This window comes from Sorex fumeus, unplaced genomic scaffold, assembly GCF_029834395.1.
Source record: "Sorex fumeus unplaced genomic scaffold, SorFum_2.1 ptg000032l, whole genome shotgun sequence".
Classification (NCBI taxonomy): domain Eukaryota; kingdom Metazoa; phylum Chordata; class Mammalia; order Eulipotyphla; family Soricidae; genus Sorex; species Sorex fumeus.
The window spans coordinates 15,322,936-15,349,730 of NW_026606089.1; the positions used below are offsets into that span (position 1 = coordinate 15,322,936).

Consider the following 26,795-nt stretch of genomic DNA (forward strand, 5'->3'; position numbering starts at 1 on the left):
TTCAAACACTTTCTTCTAAGGAAATATTTTTTGATCATTTCTAGCAAATTATTTATAACAAGCAATATAGGATAAATTATTCAGGACCTGCTATATGGGCAGTCTTGAGGGGTGGTTGAGAAAATTGGAAATAAAGGTGGTGGGAAGATGCTATGTTGATGGGATTGGTGTTGGAATACTGAATGTAACAAATTATCAGGGCTGGAGCGATAGCACAGCGGTAGGGTGTGGGAACCATGTGAACATTTGGGGGGAATGGACAGTCTCTGCAAGGACATTGTGGTGCTACTGCTGAGAGGGGACATCCATCACAAGCTACCCATGTCTCCATCGTGAGACTTGTTGTTACTGTGATTGGCATATCAAATACGTCATGGGTAGCTTGCCAGGCTTTGCCGTGCGGGCGAGATACTCTCGTTAGGCTCTCCGAGAGGGGTGGAGGAATCGAACCCGGCTTGGCTGGGCCAGCTGTGCGCAAGGCAAACACCCTACCGCTGTGCAAATCAACGAATAACGGGAGGACTGTGACCATGACCGTGACAAATGATCATGAACAAGTTTATAAATTAATTTTTTAAAAAGGACAAGATAGGCCACAAAGCACAAAAGCCACCACTGGCTGTGGGACAGCTGGACAGAGAGAGAGAGTGGAAATCTGTAAGGCAGAGTGGACGGGGATCTGCTTGTGAGCCTGGCTGGGGTTTACTGTGGGGGCAATGGTTTCCGGGAGGAGAAGGGGAATGACAGGGTCGGGGATAGATGCCCGTCAGCAGCTGTGGGGCAGAGCAGGCAAGATGGGAATAAGGCTGGCAAGGGGCACACTTCTGGGGTCCTCTAGGCAGGAAGCAGAGGAGGTGCTGAACTGATGGCCCAGCTGGGTACTGGGAGCAAAAAGTCTGGGCTGGTAGGGGCAGAGGGGCATCAGGGGCCAGGACAGAGATAATGGAAGGGCAGGAGGGAGGCACCCTGGAGGCCATGGTCAGGGACAGTGGAGGTCACTCTGAAGAATTTTGGTGCTTTCCCTTGGGAACAGTGTCCACTCAGAGACTGTCCATTCCCCCCAAATGTTCACATGGTTCCCATCGATCTATACCCCTCTCTCTCCATCTGATTCCCATGGATCTACCCTCCTCTTTATCCATACAGTTGCCATGGATCTACATCCCTCTCTTGTTCAAGTCCAGAAAAGAGGGTGGGACTGGCCAAGCCAATCAGAGCCCCAGACCTGTTGACTGGTTATACATGGAAACCAGCAGGGCTCCCTCTAAGATCCTGGCCGTGATCACGGAAGTGAAGTGGGTACTCTCTGAAACAGGATGGACGTGTGGATTATCTAGGTGCCAAGAAGGAGGAGCCTGGCTAAAATTACAGTTGAGGGAGCCGAACTCAGTGGGGCAAAGCACCCATTCCCAAGGACAGGCATAGGGCACACAGATCCAGCCACACCGAAAGGCAGCATTACTAGCTTCAGCTCTTTTCACAAATTTTGGCCAAATAGTTTCCTGTCTTTCTGTTTAAGTGAATTGGAGCTGGGTTGCCATCACCTGGAACCAAGATACAGGATGAGTGAGCAGGTCAGAGGGATAACACCTACAGAGTCGGTCTGAGACCCAAGAACTCCGAACGAGGGCTGAGTGGTCTGTGGTGCTCTTCTGCCGAAAGTTGGGTCAAAACCACTCTGTCCAGGCCAGAGCAACAGCACAGTGGGGAGGGCACTTGCCTTGCACGTGGCCACTCAGGTTCGATCCAGTCACATCCCGTATGTTCCCCCACGCACCGCCAGGAGTGATTCCTGAGTGCAGAGCCAGGAGTAAGCCCTGAGCATCGCCGGGTGTGGCCCCCGAACAAGACCAAAAGGGGTCTCTCCAAAGCCCTGGGCCAGACCCACCACCACTTACTGCTCGTCTGCTCTGCTCACAGAACCTTCCCAGGGGGAGTGTTGGGCTGCACCCCCAACTTCCCAATGGGTTCACCTTGGGGGACGAAAAGATATTTCTTCACTGCCGACTCTCTCTACAGCCTCTGGGGGCCACTCCACGCTCATTAGCACAATCACCCACCCAAGTCCTGTCCTGGAAGGCTCAGCTGCCCCCATACCACCAAGGAGAGGGCAGCAGCCCAGGTCGGATTCCAGTTGGTCGGACTCTAAACCCGACTCTTTGCAGGCCCCCTAGGGCCACCCGCTGTCCTTCTGCAGCTCCCCTGCTGTGTCTGTCTCGGCATTCTCCCCCCAACAGCCGCCTCCTTTCATTCGGCGTGTGGGTAATTGAGATTCCCATCACACAGGCATCAACTATAAACTGATGAATAGCATTACTTTCCCCGGCGAAGCCATCTGCCTGCTTTAAATACCTGGGTAAAATGTTTGCTTTGGACTTATTAAGCAACTAGATGAGTGGGCCAGACATATGGGATGAGGTGGGGAGGGGTGGGGGAAATGGTGAAATTTCGGCAGAGTTATTTGAACCTGGATTTCGGGGGCTGACGGAACAATGGCAAAGGCTTAACTAGACAGCGCACAAAGGCCAGTGGGCAGCGTTCTAGGAAACGGGGACTTTGGCAGACAGATCCCGACACGCCCCAGGCCTTGACACCCTATCGGGGGACTTAGGAGCATTAACTTCCTGCTGCTGGGCTTTTCCTGGAGGGAATCACCATCAGCTCAGCCTCTGGAAGCCCTATGCACACACAGAGTTCCTACTTCGGTAGTGAAAAACGTCAGCTCCTGAGTTGACAGTACAGTAGTACAGCGAGGAGGGCACTTGCCTTGTACGCAGCTAACCCTGGGTTCGATTCCTGGTCCTCCCATATGGTCCTCCTTCAGGAATGATTCCTGAGTACAGAGCAAGGAGTAACTCCTGAGCACTGCCAGGTGTGTCCAAAAACACTTTCACGGTCACTGTCCTCCCATTGTTCATCGATTTTCTCGAGCGGGCCCAGTAACTTCTCCATTGTGAGACTTTGTTGTTACTGTGTTTGGCATATGGAATACATCACGGGTAGCTTGCCAGGCTTTGCCGTGTGGGCGAGATACTCTCCGTAGCTTGCCGGGCTCTCTGAGAGGGGTGGAGGAATCAAACTCAGGTCAGCCATGTTGGCTGCATGCAAGGCAAACGCCCTACCTGCTGTGCTATCGCTCCAGCCTGGCCAAAAACAAACAAAAATTGTCAGCTTCTGACAATCAGATGTTCAGAGGCCCAGAGGAGGAATCCCGGCCACCCCAGAACACTCAGTGGTCACTCTCTGAGCCCATGATCACTAATGTGTGGGGCCCGGGGGAGAGATTTCATCCTTCTCCTGCCACCTGTGCTAATGGACCCTCAGTGATTGGTGTGTGGATGTGTTTTATTTTATTTATTTATTGGTTTTCTGGGTCACACCTGGAGATGCTCAGAAGCTACTCCTGGCTCTGCACTCAGGGACTCTCCTGGGAGTGCTCAGGAGACTCAGATCACTCCAGGGTGTGCTCTGGGATGCCAAGAGATCAAACCCAAGTCAGTTGCATGCAAGGCAAACACCGTACCTGCCGTACTATCGCTCTGGTCCCTTAAACATTTGCTGAGTGCACATTTTCCGTCATCTTCAGTAATGAGAAACACTCCTCGCAGGGGTATCCTGGATCTAGCACTCTATGTGTATTTGTGACTCTAACAACTCTGTCAAGTAGGTATTTTCATCCCTATGGGAAGGCTGGAAGGGGGGTGGGGCACCGAAGCTCAGAGAGGTTAGTTTGCTTGTGAAAGTCACACAGCTAATATGTGGTGACTGGGGCATGGAGCTGAGCTGAGACCTTGGCCTCATGGTCTTGCCCCTGAAGCCCTGGGGCATATGCTTACAGCCCCTTGCCCAGGACAGCAGATCTCCCTTGACATTTTTATTTATTTGGTTTTCTTTTGGGCCACACCCAGCAATGCTCAGGAGTTACCCTGGCTCTTTGTGCTCAGGAATGACTCCAGGTGGTACTTGGGGGACCATATGGGATGTAGGGGATGGTACCCAGTCTGGCTGCGTGCAAGGCAAGCACCCTACCCAGGTACTATAACTCCAGCTCCATTCCTTGAAATGTTTGGTCTTTATCTTTGAGTGTTTCAGAAGCCTTTACTGATTTTCTGTTCTCAGGGCTACTTGGGTCTAACTTGATGGCACAGACTTCAAATGGGTCCTCCCTGACTTCCCCTCTGGTGATGATGGAGCTGTAAAGTGTGTTGTTCCCCAGAGAGTGAGTGTCAGAGAGAGAGAGAAGCCAGAGCTGGTGGCAGAACAGGCAAGGCACTTACTTTTCATTTAGCTAACCCGGGTTTGGCACTCAGCACCCACATATGACCCTCAGAGCCCTACCAGGTGTGATCCTTGAGCACAGAACCAGGAGAAAGCCCTGAGCACAGCGGGGGGTGGTCTCAAACCAAAACAACAACCAAATAAACAAGCAAAAAAAATCCGAGCCTTCTGCATGCAAAACATAAGATGTCTCTGGCCCATCTTTTGACTTCACTGTTGGCTGTAAGTGGGATATGAATTCAGTAAGAACCATGCTTGGGAATCTGGAGCTCAACCTTACTCAGGACAGCAGTATACAGTCCTGCCCAGTCACCTGGGTCAGGCTGAAGATTCTGAAATTTCACAGTATCTAGACAACAGCATGCTTGACTTATATTCTCAACGTACAAGGATGTATTGGAACATAAGCCCATTGGAAGTAGAGGGAGATCAGCAAAGTGGAAGAGAAACTTGTACTAGGACCCAGAGATACTACATCTGCTAGATGATCATCACCCTAGGACAAAAACACAATTTTCCCTCCCTCCCAGATAAATAAAAGATCCCCAAAGTATTTGCAGCCACTCTAACAACTACCATCAACATCAAGACACAACCCACAGGTGAACTAAGAGAAAATGGATGAACTGTGTGTCTCGTAAGAGAGTGGCCCCAAAGAACGAACCAAGCCCTGCACACAGAGTAATACTGATGAATTTCATATGACTACATGGAGAGGGGAGGTGAGAACTCACCCATGGTTCTATGTTGTTATGGGGTAGTATCAGATAATCAGGGCAATATGATTGGCTGCATTACAAAACCTCAGTCTCATAGGACCTACGTGATACGATTGGTTTTTGTTTTATTAAACCTTGTTGACAGGATGATGAATTGAACTCATTGACATTGGCCAATCAAGAGTGCAGAAGTAGCTGAGGGTGGCAGATACAGGTAGTGCATTTAAACATAGGCCACTGCCTGGGAGACTGGACTGACAGTCCAGTCAACACAGGTGGTGAGGAAAAGAGGATGCAGGCAATGCAGATAAAATGGACAGTGCTGACGGAGATTGAACAAACCAAGACTGAGGAAAGCATGCGGGCACAGAAGTGGCACGGCAAATGGGGTTGCTGTCCCACACCTGGAGCTTCCTGTCCTTGCGACTTCTGTAGCCTGCAGACACACCTAGGTGAGCTTTAAGGTCAAGAGTGGCTGGGGCTGGAGCGATAGCACAGTGGATACGGCATTTGCTTGACAAACGACCCAGGTTCGATTCCCAGCATCCCATATGGTCCCCCAAGCACCGCCAGGAGTAATTCCTGAGTGCATGAGCCAGGTGGAACCCCGTGTATCGTTGGGTGTGACCCAAAAATAAAATAAAATAAAATAAAATAAAAAGATAAAGAGTGGCCAACAAGAGAGCTGGAACAGCTAGAACAGCGTGGTGATCTGTCCTGAACCATCCACAAGAACCCGGAAGCTTGCTGGGTCCATCGTTACAACGAGATAGTCAAGACAGAGCTTGCAAATAGCCCTCTGGGGCTGAGGGGACTGGGGATAAGATTCAAAGAGTAGAGAACAAGCCTGAAATGTATAAGGCTTGGGTTCAAGATTGAGCACCATCAGGGGTATCCCTGGTGACACTTCTAAGCATTGAATCATCAAGTCACCGTCTGGTTCCTCTTCTCCCCGAAATCACCAGCTACTAGGCATCCTGAAGGTCAGGTCCTTTCGTCTTCCCAGATGACTCAGTGCTTAAGAACCTGGCTACGGAATGACCCCCCTCCCACCCCCATCCTGGTCCCCAATCCTGCATCCCGGGTTCCCCCTTGGATGGACCTGAACGAGCACAAATGACTCCGCTGATTCAAGTCGCAGATCTCCAGAGGAATGCTGTACAACCAACAGGCCTGACGGAGGGCACCCCAAAAGGTCAGAGTCCCAAAGCACAAAGAAAGACTGACGACCCACAGTCTCAGAACCCCAGATGCAGTCGCCTGGCTGCAAGTGAACCGGGAGAAAAAGAGCAATGAAGCCCATTCACGGGGCCGAGGGTACCTCTGAACAGCCAGCAGGTAAGATGAGGGCTCAGGCAGGCTTTTGTCTCCAAGGACCACGCAGCAAATACTTTTAATCTTGAGGGCTGAGAGGCCAAATCGAAGGACAAGAATTCATCTGGACTCCTCAAAAGTAGCCATTTAAAAACATGGAAACTATTCTTAGCTTATAGGCCATGACTTTAAAAAAAAAAAAAAAGAACAAAAAAAATATTAACAGTGGGTTCCTTGGACTGGCAAACATTCCTTCGCCCACGCTAAACTTTCTGACTTTGATTAGCAAAAAAGGGCCACCGTGTCTGTGACCTGCTTTCCATTAATTCCAAAAAGGCCGTGTAAAGAATGAGAGAATAAAACAAGCGTGTGGAGATGCTGAAAATGGATATGTCTGGGGCAAAAGAGACAGGCTCTCTTTGGACTATCCCTGCTACTTGGGGGTCAGTTTGAGCTTCTTGCTAAATAAGCTTCTTTGGGGCTGGAGCGATAGGACAGCAGGGAGGGCACTTGCCTAGCATGTGGCTGACCCAGGCTTGATCTTCGGAACTCCATACGGCTCCCCGAGCCCGCCAGCAGTGATCCCTGAGTGCAGAGTCAGGAGTAAGACCTGGGCACTGCCGGTATGGCACAAAAACCAAAAGAATAATGCTTTTATAAAGAAAAAAATAAATAAAGAAGCTGGTTTCCTTTTCATATCTCTATTCCCACAAACTCTGTGACATGGGGGAAACTGGGGCTGGGCTTTCTCCCCAGTCACATGGGCTGCTTCCTCTGCAGCGGGGAGCCTTCCCACCCTCCCTACTCTTTCCCCCGAGCACCCACAGATGCACCCATCACCCCCCCATACATACACACTTTTTACATGCTGGCCCCCGAAGGCATCCTGGGAGTCTTGCACTCCTGTGAGTAGGGGGATAGAATCAGGTCATGTGCCTATGGCCGTGGCCCCATCCTGGGCACAGAATAAACAGAGATGCGCACGCTTCAAGGTCGTCATGGCCAAGGTCGCTTTCTAAATGCCGAGAAGACCCTGGCACCTGGTATTCCCCCCCCTCCACCCTCCACCACCACACCCTGCCACTCTTCTCTGGAGTTCAGCACTGTCCCCTCTTCACTGAAGCAGTGGGAACGTCAATATTTGCAGGGTGACAGACCCCTGCTCACCATGTTTAGAACCAATTACAATTTGGTCTTTATCTCTCTTGACAGGAGGTTATGTTAACACGGAATCAATTCACACCATCCTAATCTTACCAAAAAAAAAATTTTTTTTTGAAAGTCTCATCAAAGAAAACCTACTGGGGGCAGGAGAAATACTGCAGTGGGTGGGGCTCCTGCCTGGCACACGGCAGACCCCAGCTGGACCCCAGCCCCACGGTGGTCCCGAGTCCTCCCAGGAATGATCCCTGAGTGCACAGCCAAGAGTAACCCTTGAGAATGCCCTGCCACAGAGGCAGGGTGGGATGGGGGGATGGGGGTGGGAGGGATACTGGGATTAATGGTGGTGGAGAATGGGCACTGGTGGAGGGATGGGTACTCGATCATTGTATAACTGAAACCCAAGCACAAAAATTTGTAAGTCTACAACTGTACCTCATGGTGTTTCACTAATAAAAATTAAAAAAAAAAAAGAGTAAGCCCTGAGCAACTGCCATGTGTGTCCCCCCAAAAAAACAAAACACAGAAGCAAAAGCAAAACCCTGATTAAACCTCCAGGACAGCTTCCCTGTGGTTCTGGAGAAACCAAAACCACAGGGAGCCAGTTTGGTTTCTGGGGCCAAAAACAAAACCTAAAAACAAATAAAAGCTCCAGGATACCTGCCCCATGGTTTGGAGGGGGTGTGGGGGAAGATGTGAAGGCGAGGCCTCGCTCAGACCTTGTCTCCCTCCGCTGCCCCTCACCAAACCTCATCCCATCAGGTGATCTTCCAAGCGCACATCCCACGGGTCCAAGAAGCACTTTCCCCACCTGCCACCCTTTTCTCCCGAGACATGCTTTGCAGGCCAGCGCTGTCAGAAACAGCTTGAGTCCACAACACAGCTCAGTCTGAAGGGGCATCTGGTCACTGCATGCTCCAAACCTCCTACTATATTGCCCAATTTCCCATAACCCTCACAATCAGTGATGCGCCCCCCCCCCAACTGCCATTTAAGAAGCTGAGCTTACGGGAGATGCAATGGGCCGACCAAGAGCACCGGAAAATGGGGCCAGAATATGCCCCTGTGCCAGGGCTCCCGGAAGCACTCCGGGATTGCTGGGAAGTAGGGGGGTGTCACAGGGCCCCAGGAGGGACAGAGACTCCCAGCTGGTGCTCAGTGACAAAAGTCTCTTGGAGTCAAGCTATGATCTGAGCACTTACTCTCCTCACACTCTCTCAAGGGCTCAACCCTTGGCAATTCTTCCTGGGGTGCGGGGGAGGATTGGGGGGGGTCAAAAAAGAGATTAGAGAAGTGCTTTTTACTAGGGCTATAAAACAAAGCTCCCTGAAGAGAGAGCAACACAGAATCTCCTGCCCCCGCGCCAGGCTGTCTTTACCGGGGCTCCTCGGAGCGGGGCGGGTTGAGTCTCCCTCCCCGCCCCAAGCAGAACCCTGGCAGCCGAAAACCTCCAGAACTGAGCCTCAGCCATGCTCAAGGCCACTCTCCACCTGCTCGGACGAGCCTCATGCATGAAGGAACTGGCAGAGGAACCCAGGTGTGCAGGATCTGGGGCTGAGATCTCCCAGCCTGCTGGAATCGGGACTGGGCCTCCTCCACCCAGATCCCCCGTTTTCCAGTAGGCTGGCAGTCACACCCACAAACTGGCCCCACTCCCGCCCCCCCTCCCCCGGCCATATAATCCCATCAATGGCCAAGATCCAGAGACTCCAAGATCCAGAGACTATAAAACAAAGCTCCCGGAAGATTTTATAGTCTAGCTCTTATAGTCTGGCCCACTGATGTACCTAAAGCAGCACACATGTGTTTGGTTTTAACATGCTTGCTTGTATTCTCCTATATACATTCTCCGTCCCTCTCAGAGAGCCCGGCAAGCTACCGAGAGTATCCCGCCTGTACAGCAGAGCCTGGCAAGCTCCCCGTGGAGCATTCGATATGCCAAAATCAGTAACAACAACGGGTCTCATTCCCCTGACCCTGAAAGAGCCTCCAATAAGGCACCTTTGGGAAGGACGAGTAAGGAGAGGATGCTAAAATCTCAGGGCTGCGATGAATGGAGATGTTACTGGTGCTCACTCAAGCAAATCGATGGACGATGGGATGGCACTGATACAGTGATTTACTAGGGCAGGAGCACCCTATCAGGAGATGGGGGTCTCTCCTAGGCCAGGGGAGTCCAGGGTGGCCCGGGGGGTACTGTCCAAACCGGGGTTTAGAGGCTAATGGACAGTCATCTGGCAAAAAAAGTTTCAGAAGCAAGCATGCTCCTTCATGAAAGGAGCCACGAGCTGGTTCTACTATAAACAGATTTAGGGGACCTCAAGTCTTCATAAACCATTGCTTGGGGTGACCGGGCCTCCTTCCGGGGCCGGTTGAAGGAGCTGGACTGAGGGCCGAGGGCAGGGGAAGTCCCTGATACATTCTGCACACACAGAACCAAGACAGCATCTGAACTTGGGCACCCTCGCTAAAGATCAGGCGATGGAGGGCGGGCTTGGACCCATCCAGAGGGCAGCCGGCCGGAGCTCCGGATGAGAGGCAGGTGCAGGTATGGCGGGAGCGGGGCGAGGAGGAGAGGAGAAGAGCTATTCAGGGGTTACAGTGACTGAGAGTAGGTGACAGCTTGGTTCTCAGTAGGAAGGGGTGAAAGCAGCCTCTGGCATACATTAAGTCAATAGCTAACGAACTCGGTGCAAATATTTCTGATGGAATCTGATGGAACAAAGCGAAAGCAAATAACATATTTCCTTGGGGGAGGAGACAAAAGGTCAAAAGCAAGAATCAAAAAAAAGGAGGTGAGGGGACAGAAAGCATCACTGCCCCTTCTTCCGCCTGCTCCCCCGAGCCAGGTGCCAGCACCTGCTCCCCACAGATGTTATTTATGTACATCCATTATCTCAATTATATATCTTGCTTGTTGGAATTGCTTCTGTCTCCAGATTAGTTTGTTTCCAATGGAAACATTCCAGGGGGAATTAATTAGTAATTGGATCCTAAAGAACAGGTGTCATTAGATCCCCTCTGGCCGCCAGTTCACATGTACACACACACACACACACACACACCCTAGTCTACCTGTTCCAGGATATCTAGTTATTCCTGAGCCAAGAGGTCCACGGCCCACAGTGGTGGTGGTGGTGGGGGTGCCCGAGTGGGGAACATCACTATCTTACAGTTTTCCCACTAGACAATTCTCTCAAATCCATGGGCCAGGGGTCTCTCCATTAGTCCGAGGAAACCAGGACTATGATGTCCTCTTTGAAGTGAGAAGAGAGGAGCTCGGGAAATTAGTGGATTGCCTGTAGTCATATGGCCCAGGGGTGAGCGGAGGCAGCGGGACGGCACCCAGACCATCCCCCTCACTCCTGGAGCATCCTCAGGTGTTAGATAGAGGAGACCAACCCTGTGGACGGACCCCAGGCACAAACGACGACTTTTTCGGGGTTCTAGAGAGGAGGGCAGAGAACAAAGAGTGGGGTGTCTGATCATGTGGAAGAATCCAGGCACTCTCCTTAGAGGCAGGGGTGCACCTGCGCTCTGGGAGGTGGCCTGGGATCCTGCTGTGTGGACAAGCTTGTCTGATCACGCTCCTCCCCCACCTGATGGGTCTCTCCAGTCCCTCTCACCTTCGGGATAGAGCACGAACACAGGCAGGTTCATGAAAGCAGCCACTAGTTGGTCCTATGACAGACATCAGGCTCTGTTCTCAGCCCTGGGAACTTGATGCCCAGGCAGGGGGACAGGGGAATGAGCTCACTGTTGCCAGGGGCCACCACCTGGACAGACCAGGTACATCGAACTTGCCAGAAACTCACCAGAAAATCACCGGAAATTCACCAGAAACTCCTTCCCATTTTTTTTTTTTTGTCAAATGTAAAGTAAAATAAAGGCCCTCCCGTTGATCATCGATTTGCTCGAGCAGGTTCAGTAACGTCTCCATTGGAGACTTTGTTGTTACTGTGTTTGGCATATCGAATACGTCACGGGTGGCTTGCCAGGCTTTGCCGTGTGGGCGGGATACTCTTGGTAGCTTGCCGGGCTCTCCGAGAGGGGCGGAGGAATCGAACTTGGGTCGGCCATGTTGGCTGCGTGCAAGGCAAACGCCCTACTGCTGTGCTATCGCTCCAGCCCTAAAAACATTTAAATTTTATTTTATTAAAGCACCATGATTTACAAAGTTGTAGGATGACATTGCTTTGTCCTTTCTCCCTTGCCACAAGGAGCTTACGTTTATCAGGTTACACCCATCACAGTGCTCCAGAGTCACTCCCATTCCTTCCTTCATCTGTAACCACTTCTCTATGCTCTCTTTCCCAATCAATTAATCAGCTTTTCCTCTAACCAGAATCTGTTAATTATTTGTAAGGTCAGATCCTTCTAGGACACTGAAATTATGTTGTAAGTTAATATCGCCTTTCTCCTCTCCTTATGTCTTTTGAATAGTTCACTTTAAAGCAATGCCCATTTTGTATAGATACAGAAAGACCATTAATATTATACTTTGTAACTTAGGATTTAATTGGCTCTGAATATTATTCACTCCCGGGCATCTGCTTTCTCGACTTAAGCCTCAGTTGCCCTTGGTCCCTAACACCCCAAAAGCAGGGTCCCGACGAGGGACTGAACGGACCCAGCGCAAGCAGTGAGCTACCCTGGCATCAAAATGGGCCAGGCCAAAGCGCCACGATTCTTAACTCTAAGTTAAGAGTTTGATCATAGACAAATGCCGTCATGATCCAAAAGTAATGACGATACTAGGACCCTGCTAGGGATAGGAAGGACTATCTGGCCTGAGCACTATAGTCTGAGATTGAGATGGCCCTAGGAGAGCAATTCTGTAAGTTTAAGGTATTTCTTACTATATCCATACAAAATGATTTATATTATGTATGCTTATATGTTTGTTGGACAAGGAGAGGAGAAACACGCCCAGGGGATTCTGTTCTAGGGTGGGTCGTCCTGCTGAGAGAGGATCTGTCCTAGAAGCCTCTTTCCCCGAAGGAAAGAATTCTACCCCTATTGATTGTGACCACACCTATGTGTAATTGTTACCCCAACCCCTCATGCTTTGGGATTTAACTGTACTGTAAGAATGGGCTGGGGGATCAGAATCCAGACTCCAGACCAAGAGGAGAAAGGGAATTGGGTTCAGTATCCAGATTCCAGAGTCAGAAGGAGGATGAAGAGGGATTGAGGAGAATGAAGTAGCATCGGGGAGGAAGAAGCAGGAGGAGAATCGGAGTAGAATGGAGATGGGAATGGAATAAACTGCAACTAAGACCAGCCAGCCTGGGCCTCGTTCCTTCCTTCACCTGCCCATCGCCATCGACCTCCCCGGGGGGCCAGGGGGGGGAACCAGCATGAGACCACCAAACGCGGGCGGCGAGAGAGACAGACCGCCGCTGCTGCCGTCTTTTTGAGTTTACACACAGAGTTATATATAACCAAGTTTTAGACAGAATATTCCAGCCCCAATCCCACCACCAGTTCTAAATTCCCTCCACAGCCTTTAACAACCAACTTAAAAATTTATTTATCAAAATAGATTTTTTAAATGTGTCTCATGGGGCTGGAGTGATAGCAATAGTGGGTAGGGTGTTTGCCTTGCACACGGCCTACCCGGGTTTGATTCCCAGCATCCCAATTCCCACCAGACCCGATGAGGCTAAAGAAGGTACTGACTGCTGCCACCTGGACCACCTGCAGGACCCCTCAGTGTCAAAGCAACCAAGTTCGCCCTTTCTTGCCATCTCCATCACTGTCCCCCTTCCCTCGGGGACTCCCCCAACTCCTGGTCTTCTCTTTTCATGTACTCTCCTCCACAAAGCAGAGCAACCCTCTGAAAAAGTGCTTCCAGGGATGTCCACTCTGCCATGATCTCCACCCCTCCCCCAGCTTCCTGCCCCTCCTGGGGAAAGGCCAGGTGTCCCGGATCCTGCACGGTCGATCCCTATCCTTCCCCTATGGCCCTGGTTTTGCTTATCTTGGAGGTAAGATCCGCTGCCACTGGCCCAGTTTAAGCTGGGCCCACACCCTTCATTGCCTGAATTAAGATGTGCGTTACTCCTGTTTCTAATACTGGTGCTTGTCTTCTTTTTGTTTGGTGGGGATTGGGGGGCGGAGGGGGTCACATCCAACAGGGTTCTCAGGGCTTACTCTTGGCTCTGTGCTCAGGGATCACTCACTCTCGGTGAGGCTTGGGGGAAACATATACGGTGCTGGGGATCGAACCAGGCTGGGCCATGCGTAAGGCAAAGCACCCCTTCTACTATAGGACTTGTCATCAGATCTAAGTCTTCTGAGGGAGAGTCTCATGTCTCACACCTTATTCCAGATCCACCTAGCTCTGCAATACCGCCTGCCACCAAGTTTGGGAATGAATGAATGAATGAATGAATGGGTGGATGAATTCTTCAGCACTGAAGATGCAGGCGGCCAAGTGAGCTCCCTCTCCTGTCCATCGTCCCTCCCCCTGATGCCTTCAGGTAAAGGACAAACGGTCTCCATTAGGAAGGAGATGCCGCCAGGCTCAATGTCATCACGGCTTTATCTGATTAGTGCCGGCTGCGGCATCCAGACACGTGTGCTGGGAGCCAACGCGACGGTGCCCTGACCTCGGGTCCACTCGATCCCAGCCTTATAACTATTTCCATGACAACAGCCACAGAAAGCCACGGCTGTGAATTCCCTTTGATACCAGCCAGATGCGGCCTCAGGAAGAAGGACTTTCTCAGAAGAATGAAGCCCTTTGATTCAGCCCAAGGCGCCTTCATTAAATACCTACTATTTCCCAAGAACACACACTTTCACCCTGCAGAGGGGCAGTCGCTTGCTCGTGAATGCTAAGAAAAGAAAAGAAGACAGGCGAAAGAAACAAAAGCCCAGTCAGTCCTTGTTGGGTCCCTAAAAAAATGCATTCACCTGGGTGGCAGGGCCGGGGACGGGGTGAGAAGGGAAACGGTTTGTCTGCTGTGGTGTCAACCAGGTTTGGGTGCGAAACGGCAGGGCAGTGGCCCCAGCATGCACCCCAGAATGCCTGTCCCTGGATGGGGCACTCAGGGTGTCCAGGAAACCTGGCTGACCAAGCAGGTGGGAGGTGGAAGGAAGAGACCACAGGGCCCGTGGATGCGATCCAGAACCACAGGCCCACGCCATGAACCCAACTCTCCCGCTTACCTGCTGGGTGACCCTGGGCATCCCAAACACAACTGTCCCTCACTACGCAAATGGTGCTGGACCAGCTCCCCACTTGCGGGGACAGCACGAGGATCATGGGAGGGGTGCACATGAGCACAGGCAAACGGTTCCATCAAGGCACGGCCGCCAGCGCTGACAGAATAACGAGATGAGGCTTTGCCCAGGAAAGGGGGCTGCTGGTGTTTAACCTGACAGTCCAGAACAGGCCTGGCTTACGGTTACCCCGGAAGAGAATGGGTCCATGATGGGGACCCTAGAGAAGGAGCCAAACTATCCAGAGAGAGAAGGGGGGGAGGGGGAGAGGGAGGGAGAGAGAAAGAGAGGGAGAGATGGAGAGAGAGGGAGGGATGGAGGGAGAGACAGAGAGAGGGAGGGAGGTAGGGAGGAAGGGAGGGAGGGACGGAGAAATGGAGACAGAGAGACAGAGACAGAGAGAGACAGAGAAAGACAGAGAGAGAGAGAGCCCCTAAACAGTTTCCTGATTTAACACTTCTGCACCTCGGGGGGCTTGAGGCACGTCAGGCAAACCCAGCGCCCTGGGACCCTGCAACAGGATGTCTTGGCCAGCGCTGACCCAAATGGGCAACGCCAATGGAGAGTAAGTGAAGACAGAGATGTTACTCGGACCCTGAGGAGGGCGGGAAAAGGAGGCAAGTGACGGTCACACGCGCCCGAGCCCAGCCAGGCAGGGGAAGAAGCCGTGTCTGAAAAGCTCTCGTGTCCACCACCATCTTCCACCTCAGACACCTCTTCCTCCTGGTGAGGCGCCAGCGCCCACCTCAGGAAGGCATCTGGTCTCAACTCAGGTCTCTGGGACCTGGGGCTGGAGCGACCCACGGTCCTCCCCCCGGAGGCCAAGGCCGTGAGTGCCTGCAGGGGACAGAGGAGTCGGGGAACAGAGACCCAGGCTCACATCCTGTCCTGTTGCCTGCTAGCTCTGTGACTTTGGGTGTGTCCCTTCTCTTCTCTGCCATCCAGTCAGCTCATTCTGCTCTTCTGGGGACTCACCCTAAGAGTCTGGCCCATGCCGGGGCCTAGGAGTGACAACTGCCAGTGACTGAGTAAGAACATTTCACAGCCGGCAGTATCAGCTGGCTAACGGGCGGGCAGGCAGGGGTCCTGCCCACCACTGCTGCCAGGGCTGGGAGGAGGCTTGGCAATGCTGGTGTGACGATCATTCATCTCATCCTGATCCTGTGGTTCACCCCAGCATACACACTTATTTACTCACAGACACACACACACACACACACACACACAGACTCACATGCACATTCATTCACACACACACACACACTCTGACGTATTCAGTTATCCACTCTCACATTCCATCTCTCATTTACTCATCCATACGCTCTTTTACTCATGCACTCAAACACACATTACTCATGTACTCGTTCACACATACTCATTCAGACTCAAATTCACACAACCACACCCACTCAAATGCTTACACTCTCACACTCATTCATCAGTTTGATTCACACAAATTCTCTCATCCATACCCCACTGGCTCACTCTCATTCACACTCACACATTCGCACTCATTCACACACTCAGGCATGCACACTCACACTCATACACTCACACTCCCTCCCTCGCACATTCACACTCACGCATGCTCTCGTATCAACACACACACTTGCTCTCACAATCACACACGTATGCTCACTCACACTCTCACACCCACACACTCACACTCCCAATCACGTTCTCATCATTGCACAGTCAAGCTCTCACAATTGCAAATTCTTGCTCTCACACCGGCACACTGACTCACACACACACACACACACACACACACACACACACACACACACACACTCACGCACTCCCACTGCACTCAGCCCTTCTGCTCCCTGGTCCCCATCGGCCCCAGGCCTCCAAACTTATTTGGTGCGGTCCAAAAGACAACAACCACACTCCTCAGTACCCGACCGACTCCCCTTGTCCTCTCCCAGTGAGTGTCCCCCAATCCCTGAGGCCTGTGCTCCCCGCAGCTCTGCCCATCCCCCCAGCATGGTCCCCCCATTCCCCGAGGCCCCTGCTCCCCACAGCTCTGCCCCACGGTCCCACCACACACACCTGGCTGTGCACTTTCTCCAGCTCCTCCTTGCTGACAGATGCTTTCCCCTCCTCCATGGTCCCCAGCAGGAGCTGCACATCCGACAGCAGCGCGTGGGTCCTTCTGAGGTCTCTGCGAAGACGCTTCTCCACGTCAAAGTCCCGGTGTCCAATCTGAAAAGCAAGGGAAGGTGGCCATGAGCAGCCCGGGAGCAAGTTCCTAGGAACAGCCTCCCCACCCTCCCCACATCCCCAGTTGGAATTCAGCCTCTGCTACTGGTGCCTTCTCCTGCTCCAGCCTCGGTCTCCTCATCTGCAGAATGCAAAGGGCCTCAACGACACGGGGCCCGCTGGGCAAAGCAAATGCGTGTGCAGAGCCAGCAGAGACTCCATGAAGGCCCAACCAACACGGGCTCTGCCATCAGGGTTCCCGCAGCCGGGGACAGTCCCATAGTCACACCAGTTCCACATCTAGCGGCTAAGAGCATAGGAGGCTGAGACACAGGGAGGCGACGGGGAGTCTGGAGCCTGACGAGCAGCCCGGTGCCTACAGCCCTGCAGCCAGAAACCCAACCAGCTTCCTCAGCACAGCAGCCACGGGACTTGCCTGGCACTATATACCCCCACCCCCACCCTGGCCCCCAGCACCACCAGGAGTGACGCCAGAGCACAGAACCAGAAGGAATCTCTGAGCACCATCAGTGTGGGTCCAAAATTTAAAAAAAATAAATAAAAAAAGCAAGCAAACAAAAGTCTTGGATTGAGAGAGAGAGAGAGAGAGAGAGAGAGACAGAGACAGAGACAGAGACAGAGACAGAGAGAGAGACAGAGAGAGAGGAGTGCCTGCCATTGAAGCAGGCTGGGGTAGGGGGAGTTGGGGAGTGACGGGAGGGAGAGGAGGGAGACTGGAGACATGGTGCTGGGAAATGGGTGTTGGAACACTACATGATTGGAACCCAACTATGAACAGCTTTGTAATGGTCTATCTTGTGGTGATTCAATAAAAATAATTTTTTTTCAAAAAACTGACAAAGATCATGCACACAAATATATATATACATATATATATATATATATATATATATATATATGGGATTCCATCCCTTTTGAAGAAAGTATTCATCACATCATTTGGGTACTTTAAATGAGGGGGTGGCAGGAGTGGCTGAGACGAGTACCAGGAATTTTGCTCCATGACTTGGAGGCCAGCCACACGTGCTAGGGGAAAAGGGAGCTCAGAGAGAGAAGGGAGCACCAAATAAAGGGTATTGGGAAGATCCTCCGAGGATGGGAGAAGCATGCTGAAAGTAGACTACAGACCAAACATGATTGTCACCCATTGCCTCTTTTGCAAGCCACAGGACCCAAAAGGAGAGAGAGAACAAAAGGGAATGCCCTGCCACAGAGGCAGGGCGGGGTGGGGGGATGGGGGGTGGGAGGGATGCTGGGTTCAGTGGTGGTGGAGAATGGGCACTGGTGGAGGGATGGGTACTCGACCATTGTATAACTGAAACCCAAGCACAAAAATATGTAAGTCTACAACAGTGCCTCATGGTGTTACACTAATAAAAATAAATAAATAAATAAATAAATAAATAAGGGGGGTGGTTAAAGAAAATGGGGTGTGGGGACCAGAGCTATATACAGCAGGTAGGGTGTTTGCCTTGCACACAGCAACCCGGGTTCGATCCCCAGCATCCCATATGGTCCCCCCAGCACCACCAGGAGTAATTCCTGAGTGCAGAGCCAGGAGCAACCCCTGCGCATCACTGAGTGTGACCCAAAAAGCAAAAAGAAAAAGAAAGAAAATGGGGGGTAGGCACCTCAACGAGGGGATCGTGCGCTTACACACTCGACTCCCTGTGGCCCTCTGCCAAGTGAAAAGCATTTTCCGGGATTCTTAGAATCTTGGCCTGCTGCAGAGTGGACGTGGGGTTCGGAGTGAGGTGGCCGGGATCTGAAGCCCTGGTGGGGAGGGCAGTGGTGGTGGGATCATGCCAGCTCTCTGGTCAGCTCTCTGATTGCAGCACCCTCACCCACGAGATAGAACAGGGACGCGCAGAGGTAAGGGCAGGCACGGGCCCTGGTATGGATCCGGAAGCACCCTGCGCACTGTAGAGTGTCAGACACGGCAGCCCCGAGTGCTGTCCGATGACCTAGCATGGGCTGCCCTGGACTAGGAGCTCTTCCTTCTCTACCTCTGCTTTCAAGCTCTTTGAAAAACGAGTTGGTTCTTAGAATGCTTCTTTGTTCTCAGAGACACCTTTGTGTAAAATTTTTAGTATATGTGCTGCCAAAGCGAGCACAACCATTGTGTAAAATTTAAAAGTGGGAGTCTGTGTGTGTGTGTGTGTGTGTGCGTGTGTGTGTGCGTGTGTGTGTGCGTGCGTGCTAAACTGAGGACTGGGCATTATGCCAGATCTTTTGTCACATATTGTTGCTTTTAACTCCTGTGATAATCTCTTTAAAAAAAAAATCAGACATTCTTATTGTTGCCGCAAGAAAGTAAAAACAGCTCACGATTCAGGGATGAGCAATCGTAGTTGTGGTTCAGGTGCTTGCTTTGTCCGCAGCCAAGCTGAATTTGATCCCTGGCATTGATCCCTGGCACTGGTCCCCCGAGCACAGAGCCAGGAGGAAGCTGAGCACCACCTGGTGTGACCCCACAACAACAACAACATTCCTAGGGGCCTTTCTAACGCCAGATGCCATGCAAAACGCTTTCTGGACATAAGACATTTTTGCCCTTGTGATGAGTAAGAGAAGATGAGCCGAATCCTGCTTCCCATTTCACAGATGATGAAACTGAAACTAAGGAGGAGGTTTGCAATTAGCAGAAGGATTCTGGTATCAAGCCCGATTCAGAGGCCTTTCAGCATGCGGCAGGGCGTGGGGTTGGGGGCGGGGGAAGGGCACGTGTGGCTCTTGCTTAGAACAGGAGTGTTCCAGGAGCACAGAGGCACAGGCCGGGCTCAAGCTGGGAGGGATGGGCTTGGGCAGAGCACAGGAGGAGGAGTTACTGAGTAACTGCACCCGAAGGGCATTCTGAGGGAGAGGACTCCCGTGAGCAAAGACAGAACCGAGCAACTGTCTCTAGTTCTGGGGACTAGCCAAGAGGCCTTCAAGCATGGCAAGGGCTAGGGCACAGAGGGAGAGAAGTCGCCAGCTCATGTCCTAAGGGCTGGGTGGGCCTCTTAAACACTTACTGCCCCGGGGAAATGGGAAGGTAGAAGTTAAAACTCCACCCAGAGGGTAAGCAATCCCCTCAAGGATTTCCTAAGTGTGTGTGTGTGTGTGTGGGGGGGGGGGGGGGGGGGGTATGGTGCCACCAGCAGGTCAATCTGTGCCTGTGAGGTGAGTGCATCAGCAGTCTGATGGCGCCTTAGACTTCCAGATACCCCAAAATTGTTTCTGTGCCTTTGCCAGACCCCAAAAACTTGGGGCAAAGTTTACCAAGAAAGTAAATGGCCAAAAGTTAAGTATTGGGAGACACACGCAGAAACCACTTCCGGCTCAGCTATAAAATTGGAGGCAAGGTCTCTCTGGTTCCTTATCGAACTGCTTAACGGCCATGATCCCAGAGACTCAGGGGCAAATCTTGGAACACAGCGGCTTTGGGCAGAGATGTGGCTGGTCCTCGCAATGGGCTACCGGCGCCGAACCACCTCAGGGGGGGAAAGGGTGTTGTCTCACAGCCTGCTCCCCCTTGGCGGCTTGGTGGTTGCCATCCTCCAGAGGCCATTGGACAGTCAGGTTTGGGCCCACAGTGACAAGACACATGGGGCCACACGGGATGGGGGTGGAGCTGGCCCTTTCCTCCCCACCCCAAAGAGACCCCAAGCCACCACCCACAAACGGCCTCTCTGGCTCCTGATCAAGCTGCTTAACGGCCATGATCCCAGAGACTCAGAAACAAATCTTGGAACCCAGTGGCTTTTGGCAGAAATGCGTCTGGTCCCCACAGTAGGTTACCAGCACCAGGCCACCCCAGGTGGGAATAGGTTTCGTGCCTTGGCCTGTTCCCCCTGGCGGCTGGGTGGTCGCCATCCTCCAGAGGCCACTGGACAGTCAGGTTTGGGCCCGCAGTGATGAGACATGCAGGGCCTCATGGGATGGGGGTGGAGCTGGCCCTTTCCTCCCCGCCCCAACGAGACCCTGAGTCACCACCCACGGATGGCTTCTCTGGCTCCTGATCAAGCTGCTTAAGGGCCATGATCCCAGAGACTCAGGAACAAATCTCAGAACCCAACAGGTTTTGGCAGAAATCCCTCCAGATTTAATTGTTAAAATTTCGGAATTCCAAAATCATATGTTATTTATAACCAGTAATAGAAAACAAATTGCCTACTGTCACCTTTTCGGCAGATCTGATTGTTGGGGTAAAATCCCAAATAATGGTGGGTCTGGTGTCAAAATATTGAATGTAATCACAGTAGAGAGAGAGTAATGTGGAAATCATCTGCCCCATACGTAGGGGGAGGGTGTGGGATGGGGGTATACTGGGGTTTTTGGTGGTGGAAAATGGGCACTGGTGAAGGGACGGGTGTTTTTCATTGTATGATCGAGACTTAAACCTGAAGGCTTTGTAACTGCTCTCACGGTGATTCAATAAATAAAATTATTTAAAAAAAGGGGGGGGGATTTCCTAAGTGGGACCTCAGTATTAGTACATAGGTCTCCCGACCACCGTCCCCCACTGTGTCCAGTAGAATCTGAGCCCAGGCTCCCCAGCTCCAAAGCTCTGAGTGTTTTATCACCTACCCAAACAAAAGGGTGAGCAACCTTCATTGTTATACAAGCTCTGTGTGCATTGGGACAAGTTGGCAGCACACACACTCCCTGATGTTGGCCCAAATCATGCAGGACAGATGACTCAGATGCCACCATGTCTGCTGCCACAAAGACCCTGAAAAAGGGCTGGCCCGTCTCCTGTCCAGAGGGATCATTTCAAAAAAAAAAAAAAGGACAAGAGCATCTCGGCATCTCGGACCAAGCCATTATCCCCTTCATAATGAATTGCTACAGGAGAGGATGGGGGAAAAACACCTCATTAGGTTAATGGGAAATAAATGTCATTCTGCGAGTTCACATTTTGCAGCACAAAGATCCGAATTTAGATAAAGCTGGTGAATAATTAACCAATAAATCTAAATGATGTTTAGTGTTGTTGTGGGAAGCTATATTCGAACCTCAATTGTATCTCCATTTATCATTGCGGAGAATGGTTGGGGGGCGCTTGTTAAACGGAGGCTGTCAAAGAACGCTCTGAGTGCTTTTCTAATATGATCTGAGGTGGTGTTCGAGAGAATCAGGGAGGCTGAGAGGGGGAAGTTGAGGTCTGGAGAGAGAATGGAAGGTGGCAGGGCAGAATAGCCTGGCAGCATTATTAAATATGACGGGCCATCAAAGAATGATCTAGTTAAACAGACCTTAATCACCTTTAAGCAGCATGGTGTTAGATGGAAAAAAAAACAGCAACAATAGGCAAGCATTCAAACGATACAACCCTCATTTCAAATCCACCTAGGCCACTAACAAGCTGTCCAATTTTGGGCAATTCGTTTAACCTCTTGAGTTTCATTTCTCCCGCTTATAGAAAGGAGAGAGTGCGAACTCAACCCACAGCATTGTTGGGGAAATTAAATAATGTTAGGAAAGCATTCTAATTCAAATGTATGAGTGACTAGTGAAAGAATTAAAATGTAGTTGGGAGCTTCAGATTTATCAGTAGAACAAAAAAAAAAATATGAGAAATTGGACAAAGGCAGAAAAGGAATAAAAGATATAGCAAAAAAAGGGGGACAATCAGCCAAAGAATACTAAATGCAAATAAGCAAATGGAAACCATTAAAAATAGGTCATTGACTGTAATGTAAATTATCCTATAAAAAGCTAGAGATTAAAACATTGGGAGATTAAAACATTGTGTTTAAAAGTATCTTGCTTTGGGCTGGAAGAGATAGTACAGGAGTAAGGCATTTGTTTGCATGGGGCCCTGTCCAGATTCATTTTCCCTCCCCCCCAATAAAATTTAATTTAAAACTTAAAAAATAAATTTTAAACATTTATTTAAATCAGCCAAGAGTGATCCCTGAGCACAGGTGTGGGTCCCTCCATTTCAAAAAAAAAAAAAAAGCAAACAAAAGTCTCCAACTTCTTTAAAGGAAACACACGTCCCCTTGGAAAGTGTTGAAAAAGAAAGGATGGAAGCAGGTTTTGCAAGCAAACGAGAATTCAAGCAAAATAAAATCAGGCCAAGCTCATTCATGGATGAATGAGAAATTATTCAAGAGGAATAATAATGAAAGACATCATCTATAATATGCCAAGGAAATAGGGCAAGAGCAAACAAAGATGTACCTAAAAGTATAACCTCAAGATATAGAATGAGAAAACTGAACAAAAGTATAAGCAAAACTTGACAAAACCACAGCTATGGTGGGAATTTAGTAGGACTCTTTCAGGAGCAAGTAGAGCAGACGCAGCCAAAGCGTGCAGGAATTAAAAATATATGATTATATCTTTAACTTTATTTTTACACTCTTATTTAAATAAAAATTCTAAGCACAAAGTTAATAGACTTTATCCATTTGCCATATACATATCTGCCTCAAAAATTTATTTTGGCTCAAGAGTAGCCAGATGTTTTCCCAGACAATAATTTATTACATGCATTGAGGCAGAAAAGAGTTATCAACTATTTGAAAGAAAAACTAATATGCATTCTAGGATGGTATGTGTCTAAAATAATACCAAGTTTAAAATCAATGAAAAAAATTGTATTTCAACGATCCCAAATACTAATAAGTTGATAAATAACTTACAGGTTGGGAAAAAAAATCACGAAGATTTTGACTGCATGTTTATTACCTTGTGAGGATGAAGTGAAAGCAGTGATCCAAGGTAAACTGATAATTTTAAAAGGATTTCATCCAAGTATCACTAGGAATAGCCTCTAGGACCCAGAGCAATTCTGGAGAGACACCTCCCTCAATAAAATTTAATTCAGGACTGTAGCACTGGCCTCCCATTGTTCATCAATTTGTTCAAGCGGGCCCAGTAATGTCTCCATTGTAAGCCTTGCTGTTACTGTTTTTGGCATATCGAATACGTAATGGGTACTTGCCAGGCTTTGCCATGTGAGCGAGATACTCTCGGTAGCTTGCTGGGCTCTCCGAGAGGGGTGGAGGAATCGAACTCGGGTCAGTCGCATGGGCCGTGTGCAAGGCAAACGCTCTACCTGCTGTGCTATTGCTCCAGCCCAAAATTTAAAATTTAAAAAAAAAAGGAGTATTTTATTATTCATTTATTTGTTTGTTTGCTCTTTGGGTCTCACCTGGCGATGCACAGGGGCTATGCCTGGCTCGTGCACTCAGGAATTACTCCTGGCAGTGCTCGGGGGACCATATGGGATGCTGGAAATCGAACCCAGGTTGACTGCGTGCAAGGCAAATGCCCTACCCGCTGTGCTATCACTCCAGCCCCAAATAAGTGTACCTTAGAGGCATGTAACATAACATCCAAATAGTGAAATCGTACATCACAATATCAGATACGAGCTATATCAAAACTTAGTAAGGAAAAGAATCATATCTGAATTTGTATTCAGTTATGATTACTGAGCTGCACGGCAGTAAGCATACATGATTGTAGTAATCAAATGTTCATGCTATCCCCTAAATGAGACGAAGCCAAAATAGGTTTACAGGCAAGATGTATCAAGCCTTCCAGAAGTGGATGATAAAATCTCGATAAAAACTGTTTTGACATCATTTCAAATTCATTTTATGAGGTCAATATAACACTGGACAAAACCACCAAGGGCAGAGAAAAGAACAAACCAATCTTATGTATGTGCCAGGTTTCCAAAACGCTGAATAAAATGTTTATAACACAAACACAAACAGGTCTGGAGAGTGAGACACTTGTCTTATATGTGGCCGACCCCGGATTGATCCCTGGCACCACATATGACACAGAGTCAGGAGAAAAGCTGTTGGGTGTGACCCAAATGCTGTCCTTCAGAAAAAAAACTTCAAAAGAACAGTGCCATGCATTAAAATACTACAACTCTGTAAGGATTAGCTGGGAAAGGAATCAGGACCCATTTGTATATCTGAATCACACTGCAGTAAAAGACACAGGCGGCAGATCTAAAAATATGCAAGAACCAAACGTTATTTTTGAAAATATTAGAAAATGACACCCAGAAGATTGAGTCTCTGTGATTTGTCAAACACCTATTGCAAACGTCACGGATGTATTGAAACTTCAGAAGCATCTCCATTAGGATCAAGAACAAGGAATAGATGCTGATGCCTTCTCTACTATTTACATTATTACTATTGATTTGGGGCCCCAAATCAATGAGAAAAAAAAGGTATGAAAAAAATTATAGGCCTGAAAAATGAAAAGGCAGAAGCAAAGCTATTCTTATTTACAAGTGGCAAGACTGGCCACGAAGAAAATTCAAAGGAATCGACAGGTGAAAAAATGACAAATACTAAGATCTCAGCATGTTTGCTGAGTGCAAGATAAACATATAATAGCTGAGATGGAAGTCTGAGCTCCTCAATAAATAATTGAACTATGAAAAAACACACTGGCCAGAGAGATAGCACAAGGCACTTGATTTGCACAAGGCTGACCCAAGTTTGATCCCCAGCATCCCATGTGGTCCCTTAGCCCTAACAGGAGTGACTCCTGGGCACTTCTTGGGAGTCCCCCCACCCAACAGTGTCAGCTGTTCCCAACTAACATGCAATCCAACACATCTGATAAATCATGCCAGAATCTGTTCGGTAATCTTAGAGAGAGAGAAAAGGAGCAAGGCTGGATGAGACGTTTTTGATGACGACATGAGTGGTCCTACAAGAAACCAAAGAGCAGCCATTGAGAGTACAGGGAACAGGCCCAGACCAATGAACCAACGAGAACAGATGGAGCCCGCAAGCACGTCCATCTATGCACAGAATCTGCAAAGAAAATATTTATGAAGGGACACAGAGGTGCTCTGTATCACAAACACAAGCAGAAAGTCCCTCCCTCCGCAGTAGAATCCATCTGGATTAGGGGCCTGAAATCGTCCAAAAGGAAACTTGAGAACTTGAAAACATATGATGAAATATGGTTATGACCTCAGCTAAGGAACCGTATCTTAATGATATAAAAGCAGCGGGCCATAAAAAGTGATGGATTGGGATGACTATTTAAGGAGCAGTTTTTATTAAGTGAAGGGCATAAAGTGGAATGATTCGCCACGCAGTAAGAGATATTTGTAAAATACATAAGTAGAAATGGCTCGGCGTCTCGGCAGAAGGATGGCGACTGAGCAACAGCCGGAGAGGAGGAAATAACAGACGAGGGGCATCAGGGAGAAGCCTAACCAATGTCCCTCATGCACAGGAGGGACACGGGGTGGGGGGGCAGTGGTTCAACACAGAATAGCGGGTAGGACTTCTTAAATATCTGACAGCACCCCGTGTTTGTGGGGAAGTGGGGGAATTGGGAAAAGAAAAACGCTGGTGAGGGTAAAAACTGCCACTGTTTCTTTGGGGGAGTAATTGGGACATCTAGTTCCCAAGTGGTATGTTCTGAGGGGCCAGAATTCCTATTTCACGTTCTGTAGAGCTAGAATTCCTATTTCACGTTCTGAGGGGCCAGAATTCCTATTTCACGTTCTGAGGGGCCAGAATTCCTATTTCACGTTCTGAGGTGCCAGAATTCCTATTTTAGTAACAGATCCTGGAGAATCTCTGGCCTTGGTGCAGACACAACTCTGAATCTGCACAATCAGATCTCTGAGGGCTGCATCTGAGAGGAACAGGCAGCTATGACCCGAGCAGAGTGGGGTGGAAAGACGAAGGGGCAGCGCTTACCAGGGTGGACTAGAGCCACGTCTATGGTTCAAGGCCTAATCTCAAAATCAAAGTGCTTTGGGGGTTGAGGAGAGGGGTGCAAAGGAAAGGAGGGAATCATGAGTAGCCTCTAAGATTCAAGTTTAAGCAGACATCACAACAATCAATCACGACCATCCTGTTATTCGTCGATTGCCTCGAGCAG

At 49.7% G+C, this 26,795-nt stretch overlaps 1 protein-coding gene across 1 annotated transcript in view; it reads right to left on the reverse strand.

Moving 5' to 3' along the window:
• The window catches only part of MYO18B (myosin XVIIIB), a gene marked incomplete at its 5' end in the record, with an annotated part of 197,630 nt that overhangs the window by 77,314 nt on the left and 93,521 nt on the right, over positions 1–26,795 (reverse strand). Inside the window, one exon of the mRNA XM_056116572.1 lies at positions 16,755–16,907. Within this exon, the coding sequence (XP_055972547.1) occupies positions 16,755–16,907 (153 nt within the window). The remainder of the gene's footprint in view (positions 1–16,754; positions 16,908–26,795) is intronic.